The sequence below is a fragment of the Brassica napus genome, chromosome A9 (assembly GCF_020379485.1).
Source record: "Brassica napus cultivar Da-Ae chromosome A9, Da-Ae, whole genome shotgun sequence".
Classification (NCBI taxonomy): Eukaryota; Viridiplantae; Streptophyta; class Magnoliopsida; order Brassicales; family Brassicaceae; genus Brassica; species Brassica napus.
This window is the reverse complement of record NC_063442.1, coordinates 25061369-25070013: the sequence shown is the minus strand read 5'-3', so window position 1 is coordinate 25070013 and position 8645 is coordinate 25061369. Positions and strand designations below refer to the sequence as shown.

At 35.3% G+C, this 8645-nt stretch overlaps 2 protein-coding genes across 3 annotated transcripts; both read right to left on the bottom strand.

Moving 5' to 3' along the window:
- Positions 1-646: 646 nt before the first annotated feature.
- Positions 647-3653, bottom strand: LOC106364570 (alcohol dehydrogenase-like 3). Its single transcript, XM_022690909.2, has 10 exons — positions 3434-3653; positions 3221-3357; positions 3079-3128; positions 2633-2985; positions 2135-2217; positions 1710-1785; positions 1499-1560; positions 1301-1396; positions 1034-1195; positions 647-937 (listed from the first exon to the last, which is right to left on the bottom strand). The coding sequence occupies exons 1-10, from the start codon at positions 3468-3470 to the stop codon at positions 809-811; spliced, it is 1185 nt and encodes a 394-aa protein (XP_022546630.2). The 5' UTR covers positions 3471-3653; the 3' UTR covers positions 647-808.
- A 2758-nt stretch (positions 3654-6411) lies between these two features.
- On the bottom strand, positions 6412-8645 carry LOC106363129 (polyadenylate-binding protein-interacting protein 11). 2 transcript variants are annotated; one of them, XM_048739025.1, is made up of 10 exons: positions 8090-8645; positions 7872-7979; positions 7737-7781; positions 7574-7646; positions 7379-7491; positions 7242-7301; positions 7097-7144; positions 6944-7012; positions 6781-6842; positions 6412-6695 (listed from the first exon to the last, which is right to left on the bottom strand). In XM_048739025.1, the coding sequence occupies exons 1-10, from the start codon at positions 8456-8458 to the stop codon at positions 6638-6640; spliced, it is 1005 nt and encodes a 334-aa protein (XP_048594982.1). In that variant the 5' UTR covers positions 8459-8645; the 3' UTR covers positions 6412-6637. The 2 variants fall into 2 exon arrangements, with proteins under 2 accessions (XP_048594982.1, XP_048594981.1); XM_048739024.1 differs by having other exon boundaries at positions 7574-7781; positions 8090-8634.

Below are 8645 nucleotides of genomic sequence, written 5' to 3'. Positions count from 1 at the left end.
GGTCTGAGGGTGGAAGAGAATAAGTGTGCCTGCCCGTCAAACAAAAAAGTTCACAAATGCCAAAATGATTTTAATCATGTACGATCACTTTGGTGTTTGCATATCTTATATATCAAGAATAATCGGCTCTTCCACGTTCACAAGTATTATTTTTAATCATCAATCGCACCAATCAAGTTAATTGATACATTTGAATGCGATGATCTTATGGTTATAGTTGCATCTGGTGTGAGTGGTGAGGCAAAAAGTAAGTTGTAAACTATTCCATTAAATAAAAGGTTTTATGATGAATAACTTAATTAATTAAACATAGGCAATAGTTTTTTTTTTCGGAAAAAGAAACATTGGCAATAGTTAATAAGTGAACTGCAAGTCTGCAATGGTTGGTTTGGTGAAGCAGAGTGAAGTTTGCATGTCAAGCAATCGACAAGAGTGTTGTCGTGTAAACCCATGCTCACACTGACGTAATTATCCACTTTCTGATTTATTTGATATACGTAGTTATTCGAATGGTTTCAAAAACATAGCGTGCACACTACAAGCCACAAGTAACAGTTGCATTTTTTACACAGATCAGTTAATTGATTGTGCGTTTTCTATTTCAATAGAAGACATCCACACGTAGTTGCAACGTATGACATATGAGTAATCAATTTTTTTTGTGGTTACGTATAACATAATCGACTGAATAATAAGAACTTATATGACATCACAAGATCATTTGAGTCTTAAACAATCCCTGAGCATAAATAATTCAAGTGTTTGCTAGGTAAATAATAGAGTAATAAAACTTTGGAAATGTGTAGAATTATTTCTTGAGAAACTTAGCAATTTGGAGAAGACAACGAAGAGATTTTCCATCGCGAAGCAGCTGAAACGCATCGTTTATCTTCTCAAATGGAAGCTCATTGGTGATAAAAGGTTCCAATTTCACAACCTACAAAATAAAAAACCCAATCAATCTCCACCAAAACGCAAAACTAAGTCGAGTTAAAGAAGTTTGTGTATAGAATCTAGAGGAAAAAACTCAGACCCCTTTCATGCATTGTTGAGCAAAACTTGGTAGCTGAGATTTGGGCTTGAAACCGCCAAATACAGAACCAGTGATTTTGCGGCCGTCGAAAAGCTCCATCGGATGAAGAGGCAATGTTCTTGGTGTTGCATATATTCCTACTAGAACCGTCGATCCCCAACCCTATCATTCAATTTATTTAAACAGTTACTTGTTGCTCAAGTTACTAAATTAACTTGTTTATCAAGTAAACTTAACAACTCGTTGATCACATTAGTCAGGACTTACGGCGTGAGTGGATAAAAAGGCTTCGCGAAGAACATCGACGTTTCCTGTGCATTCAAAACTATAGTCCACGCCTCCTCTGGTCAGCTCCCGTATCCTCTATTTTTTTTTTTATATTGATGAATCATTTGTTAAAGTCAATTAATACTAAGTTGATTTAATAATTATTGATGATTTGTTGTGTTATAAAGTTGACAGTACCTCATGTACTGGCTTTGTTAAGTCTTTAGGATTTATGAAATCTGTTACTCCCATCAATTTACCTGCAATAATGGTTTGGAGTATTTTAAGCATGTTGAGAACTTCAGATTGCGAATATATGGAAATCTTATTGCAGTGGCTGTTAACCATCCGCTTCACTTAGTAAGCCGAAGTCAAATCAGATTAAAAAAATTCGAAGAGAAAGTAATACCTTTCTCAAATTTGGAAGCATTGGCATCAACACCAATGATCCTAGAAGCTCCTCTTGCTCGTGCACCTTCAGCAACCTTCAGTTCCCATTCATAAAATATGTATAGATATATTATTATGAGTTACTATATAAATTAAAACTTAACTTATAATGAGGGATGTATGGAAAAAAATACTACTCACTCCGTTTTTTTTATATTTGACGTTTTGAGGAAATTTTTTTGTTCCAAATTATTTGACGTTTTCAATTTTCTATGTAAAATTTATTACTAATTAATGCTAGATGACTAATGATATTATAGTTTCTATTTTATTATTGGTTAAATTGTGGTTAAGTATACAATTAATGATATTTTTATTTAGAAAATTAAATGTTTTTCAATCTATATGCAAATATTAAAAAAACGGAGGGAGTCATAATCTTACAGCGAGTCCAACCGAACCTAATCCAAAGACAGCCGTGGTTGTACCTTCTTTCACTTTGGCAGTGTTCCAAGCTGCTCCCACACCTTTTTTTTTTCTCGGAACGAAAACATAACTTTTAATAGGGATACACATATATACACTTCATGTGACTATTGATTTAAAAATTTGAACATGTATCACTTTCTACAGCTGTAGATTTCTACAACCATTGATTGGTATCATCAAGGTGAATTAACTGCGTTTGGTATAAGAGAAATAAATGGTGTTTCAGAAACCAAGGTCCTATCTCCTCCTTTGTTCCTTAGCGCTACTCCCAAATCTCACTATATTTGCTCCAAAAAAGGAGATAATAATAACATCCTAATCTATATTCAAAAATCCCAACCAGAAAACAAAAACTGTCGTATTGTTAAAGAATCTATGGACCCAAATTAATGATTCTGTTCTTTCAATAAATCCATAATACAAATTGCTATATAAATAGATCTAATAACTAACCCGTGGAGACACCACAGCTCAAGAGGCTCATTTGCTTGAGAGGAGCATTAGGATCGATCTTGACAACGCAAGCTGAGTCCAAGACCGTGTATTCGGTGAACGTGGAGGTGTTAAGGAAGTGATAAATGCGTTGGCTCTGGCTCGAACCGCCGTCCTTGTTTGTGGTTGTTGAGAATCTTGTCCCTCCGTCACTAACCATCAGTCTTTTCATTGGATCCACTTTATATCTCTCACATAGATTACTTACCTCTTTCTTACATACTCTGCATTCACCACATTCTCCATTGAATGTCGGAATCACATAGTCTCCTTCTTTCACATCTTTAACTCCTTCTCCGACACTTTCCACCACTCTGTTCATATCCAGAAGATGGAAAAAAGATGTTTTATTAGCGTCACATGTAGTGTTAAATAGTAGATATATCCCAATGTGAATTGGCATATACCCGACAGCTTCGTGCCCAAGAATCCTCGGAAATGCTCGTTCAGCTTCGTTCTTTTTTATACAAAGAGGGCATCAGAATTATATTGTAATGTTAATCAAGAAGCATGATTTTCTAATGATTTGAAGATAGGTATGTTTATTACCACGCCGGTCCAAGTTCCGAGATCGGTATGGCAAATGGAGGTGTAAAGGATTTTAACCCGGACTTCCATTTCCTGAGGAGGATCGACGCATATTTCTTGTATTACAAGCGGCTCTTTTGGACCCCATGCAACGGCAGCTACATACATGTATCATTATATATCAGCATGATCATGAAAATGATATAACAAACGATCACATTGTGAGCTACTTACCTCTGCAAGTGATGACCTTTCCTTGAGTCTCTGCCATGTTCTTGCTGTTCTTTTTGTTGTTGTTAGATTAAAATTGTCTTTCTAGGAGTGTAGCTCTATATATATATATATATCCAGAATTTGGGATCTATATGTCTAATTATAGTGAGGATGTTGAGTCACATGTATAGTATCCTAACTGAGTCAATAATTCCGAAGGAGTTGGGTTCGATAAGAATGATATCACCGGTCAATCTCTTTACTACCGTCATAATGATAATCTCATATCCACCCAATCTCTCCGGGTAATTAAGAACCAAGTTAGCCGATGATGATGTCTTAATTTTCTGTGTTCCAACTAACTTTCATGTATTGTGCACAACATTTAGAGAGCCATTTCTCAAAAAAAAAAAAAAAAAAAAATCATGCACAACATTTCAAACCATTTTATCTTCACATAAGATTTGTGAACTCGTTTTTCTACGTTTGCAATATCAGTGTTACATCCTAATATTGAATACCTAATTGGTACGCCTCTTAAATAATCAGCATCGCGTCGAACAAATTTTATGGTTCTTATAAATTGTGTGCTTCATACGTAACGAAACTGTATGGTGGGGAAAATAAGTGGTATACCATGGGACTGCACACTTGATATTAAATGGCTTTAAAGGCATATCATGAAACTCTCATCTGAAAACAATTTAAAAAGCTCATTTGATAAATTTCTTTTATATAATTTGCTGTCTGAAACCTAGAAATAAATGGCCGCGGTGCTTTAATCTCTATTGTTTTCAAATCATGTATCAACCATTGTACCCCCAAAGTTTAATAAGTTAATGGAAGTAGTATTCTACACAAAAAAACCAAAAAAAAATAAATAAATGAAAATAGGGGAATTAAAAATTAAAAAGAAGAGGTCTATATATGTGTGGAACAACGCATTTGTCCTGGTGATTCTGACTAACTATAAGAGTAACGAAAGTAATATAAGCTTCGGTTAATCATCATATCCAACTCATCTCTGTAATATACTCGGCCCGCCCTACGGATGAGATATTAGTTAATTTGATATTCACTAAATATTCAAGTTGAAATTTGTTTTAAGATTCAAGAATTTGGTTATCTGTAATTAGTATGCGGTGGTATAGTTGTTTTTCGATTATTCTTGCTTTGATATTATATCAAATTAACTAATTGTCCAACTCATAATTATAGATGTACAAATGTGGATTTGTGATAAAGTTTGATGACAATACTGTTTTTTTTTATTCTTATTCATAGTGGAGTGTGCATGTGTCAGAAAGAGGCATATATCAACTAATATGTTTTCGCGTATGGATTTTAAATATATATTATTTTCTATAATGCATAATTGCTCTAAAACATTTGCTTGTAGACTAAAAAACTGTTTTCTATATTTTTAAAAGAGAAAATATTTAGTCTAGAATATAATATGGACATATGTATTGACTATATATAGAAGTTGAATGTTATTTTAATATGACATATGTATAAATGTTTTTCAACCATTATTTCACTGGCACAAAACATTTATAACTGTAAATACCTTCTTTTAAAATCAAAACTAATAAAAGCGTGTACAACAAATGTATTTTGATATATATTATATGCATCAAGTTATAAAGGTTGAAAACATTGCAAAACTGTTTGGAGCAAAGTTTTTAACTTCACGATCTTCATCTTGGCGTCAGTTCAGTGCCGGTCCTGGCCACAAGCAGAAGAAGCATGGGCTTCCAGCCGACACGATAATAAGTATTTTTGCGGCTACATATTTATAAAAAGTGACTTTAGCCTAGTGGTTCTAAGAAGAATTATCAGTGCTGAAGGTGTTGGGTTCAATTACCCCTGACAGCCTTTTGTTTTATTTTGACCCCAAATATAAAATGGGACATGTGTCACTCCCATAACGCACGACTTGATGACGTGGCATCACAGGAGGGAGACGAACATATTTATATATATATATATATAGATTCACTCTGTTTCGTAATAAGTTTTACAAAAATAATGTCACTTTACGATTTCAATGCAAATTATACATATTTTCAACTGAAAATTAATTAAAAATTTCACTAATTTTATAAATAATTTTATTTATCTCAAATATTATTGATCAGAGAAATATGATTAATAACAAATTACATATTTTTCCGCCAATTTGTATAATAAATGTCAAAATGACACTTATTTAAAAATAAAAGATTATAATATTAAATCTCTAAAATAGAAAAAAAAATAGCAAAACCTTATCTTTATATTTTTTTCTGTCTTACAGATTTTTTTATAGAGTTGGATTAGAAATGGTCTAAAATGGTTGATATATATCATTAATTAAGAAAAATATATATTCAGTTTATAATTTTTACTGTGGACGATAGAAAATATTAGAGAAAACTAAACTTCCATTTTGACTTATAACTACGACCGGGTTATTATTTTTGTAATTGACCGGTTGATTTAATATTTGATTCCATGAATACATAAGAAAACATTAGGGAAATATGAACAAAATAGTGAAAATTGGATTTTCAATATTGATTTGGACCTGAGTAGGTGGTTCAGAGTCGCATCACAACTTTAAAACACGTTGTATCTGTGTATCAATAATATTTGGATGGATGCTTGAAATAAATAAAAATTGAAAAGAAAATCACAGTAGTCTCGAAAATGTACAAAACATTGAGAAACCTTTGAATCTAGACTGCATTACATTTCGCATCTTCTTGACGTCACAAATTCAGAGAAAAACCACCAAACTTTTTTTTTAATTTACTCTTCTTGGAATTTCCTAAAGTTGACTTTCAGAGAAAACCCAGTTAAGCTAACCGGTTTGGTCTCCATTAACCGCTCATGTTCAAACAAAAGAACACCACCAAAACACCACCAAACTTGTGCCATAAATCATGTTCTTTACTTTATCGAAATAGTTAAACGTAAGAAAAGTAAATTTTCCACAATAAGAATGATCCTTGATATGGTTCAAAGCTCTTTGACATTAAAAGAGTGACATCGAAAACTCTCAAGGCAAGACAAAAGGTAAAGGGAAGAAGCATCATCAGATCCCAGAGTTACATTCCCAAAACAAAGAGATGCAAACAAACATCTTTACATGTCTGTGTATGCAGTTTCGCAAGAGAGAGCGAGACACACATATATATATATATATAGAGACATATGTGGAAGAAACGTGTAACGCTAAGATCAATGCATTGGATGCCTCGGTGATCTGGGACGAACAGGTGTCTTTGAAGGACTCACCCTGATGAGAAAAGAAAACAAACCATCACCAACAACGAAACAAAAAGTCTCGAGATAAGAGATTGTGTTGTGTCGTATTCTCTAACCTTATCGGTAAAGAACCTAGAACAACTCCACTGCAGTTGAGAGCTGCTATCGCGCTTTCAGCCTGTTGTAAAGAAACAAAGATATAATAGTAGTCATGGTGTGCACTAAGCACTCATCAAGAAAGTCTGCAGAGAGAGTAGGAAGCATAAATAATGTGCTTACCATCACGAACTCTACAAAAGCAATACGAGTCGAGTGTTGATAATCGCCAAGGAGCCTCAGACGGAGAACCTGTTATTAACAAAAAAACATCTAATTAGTTATTTCCTTCCCCCTGTTAAGAGCAAACAAAAAGCAAGCTCAAGAGTTGTTCACCTCTCCACAGAAGGATTCGAAGAAAATCTTCACGTCTGATTGAGTCACCTGTAGCAACAAGCAAGCACACGTGAGAAAGAGAAAGAGAAAGGGAGACACTTTCACTTTCATGAGTAAAGCAAAATAAACAATTCGAGGGAGTCACCTTCTTGTCAATGTTAGTGCAATAGATAGTTCTTGCACACATCTCTCGCTCATCTTCAGTCTGCAACAACAACAACAACAACAACAAAATCATTTTTCTGAGTATCAAAGTCGGGTTAGTAAAAAGAAAAGCATTACCCTGGGCAAGAAAGTGGGGTTAACAGGTGCAATAGCTGTTTTAGATGGAAGGACTTTCACAGGATAGAATCCCAACATAGTCCCCGATAGATTCAGAGCAGTCATCGCACCCTCTATATATATAACAAACCAATCCCAAATAACTTAAAACCAGATCGACTACTCCAAAAAAAGAATAACAATGAAATGAAATACCTTCATCAGTGAATTCAATGAAAGCAAACCGAAGTACTGAGTTCGGGTCACCACATATGCGGCAATCAACAACCTGCTTATAACCAAACACACAGTTAACACACACAAACCCAATGATTTGAGTTTTTTTTTTTTTTTTTCTTTTTGAAAGAGAGAGACAAACCTGTCCACAGTTAACAAACAAACCAGCAAGCTGCTCTTCAGTGACCTAACAACATCCACACACACACACAAGAAAAAGATGAGAAAAGTCACGAGGGGAAATGATAGAGAAGGTTTTAATTTTTTTTCGAAGAACCTGTTGATCGAGATCAGAGACATAGACGGTTCTTCGGATGACATCATCTCGCTGAGCCATGCTTGTTCGAGCATTCATCCTCCGTTTCCCTTGACCAAAGCTCTTCTTCTACACAGAGTCAAAACGAATCCGATCGGTAGTTTCAGGAAACAAAAAGATAAAACTTTTCGAAGACCCACAACGAAACTAAACACCTAAGACGATTTGGTGTCCCTTACCCGTCGGAAACCGGCGGTGTCGTGACCGTAGGCGTTGACTTCAAGGGGGGCATTTCCGGCAGCAGGAAAGGCGTTGTTAGAGAAGAAAGCAGCGTTGGGTTGTTTAGAGAGGGAGGGAGGAACGAACTCAGCAGCCATGGGATTGAGCTTGGAGAAAAGCTCCTGGAGCTCCCTCATCTCACGCTTGTAGCTCTCCCCACCATCTGACCCCTCCGATCTCCCCGGATGGGATCCGATCTTGCTGTACAGCCCCTCCTCCTCCCCAACCTCGATCCTTGACGACTGATGGTTCTGATCATCCGAATCTTGACTTGTCGGCTGGACCACGGCTCCTGAATCTGCAGCTACTCCACTCTCAACAACCGCCATGATCCACGATTCTCTACAATACCCAGATATCTAAATCTGAATTTTTTGGGTTCACGATTTGAGGAAGACAAGGAGACGAATCAGCATAAGGTGCTCTCTCCAAGGAGGGGGAGAAAAAGGAGAAAAAGAGAGACAAGAGAGAGAGAGTTATTACCAAAGGATTGTTGTTAATAAATGTGTTTGATTG

Coding starts and splice junctions, on each gene's coding strand:
- LOC106364570 (XM_022690909.2), bottom strand. CDS start 3,470: ATGGCAGAGACTCAAGGAAAGGTCATCACTTGCAGAG. Junction 2,986..3,078: donor CTTGGGCACGAAGCTGTCGG/GTATATGCCAAT, acceptor GGATATGAACAG/AGTGGTGGAAAGTGTCGGAG. Junction 2,218..2,632: donor GAGCTGTGGTGTCTCCACGG/GTTAGTTATTAG, acceptor GAAAAAAAAAAG/GTGTGGGAGCAGCTTGGAAC.
- LOC106363129 (XM_048739024.1), bottom strand. CDS start 8,458: ATGGCGGTTGTTGAGAGTGGAGTAGCTGCAGATTCAGGAGCCGTGGTC. Junction 7,980..8,089: donor ACACCGCCGGTTTCCGACGG/GTAAGGGACACC, acceptor GACTCTGTGTAG/AAGAAGAGCTTTGGTCAAGG. Junction 7,013..7,096: donor TCGAATCCTTCTGTGGAGAG/GTGAACAACTCT, acceptor TGTTAATAACAG/GTTCTCCGTCTGAGGCTCCT.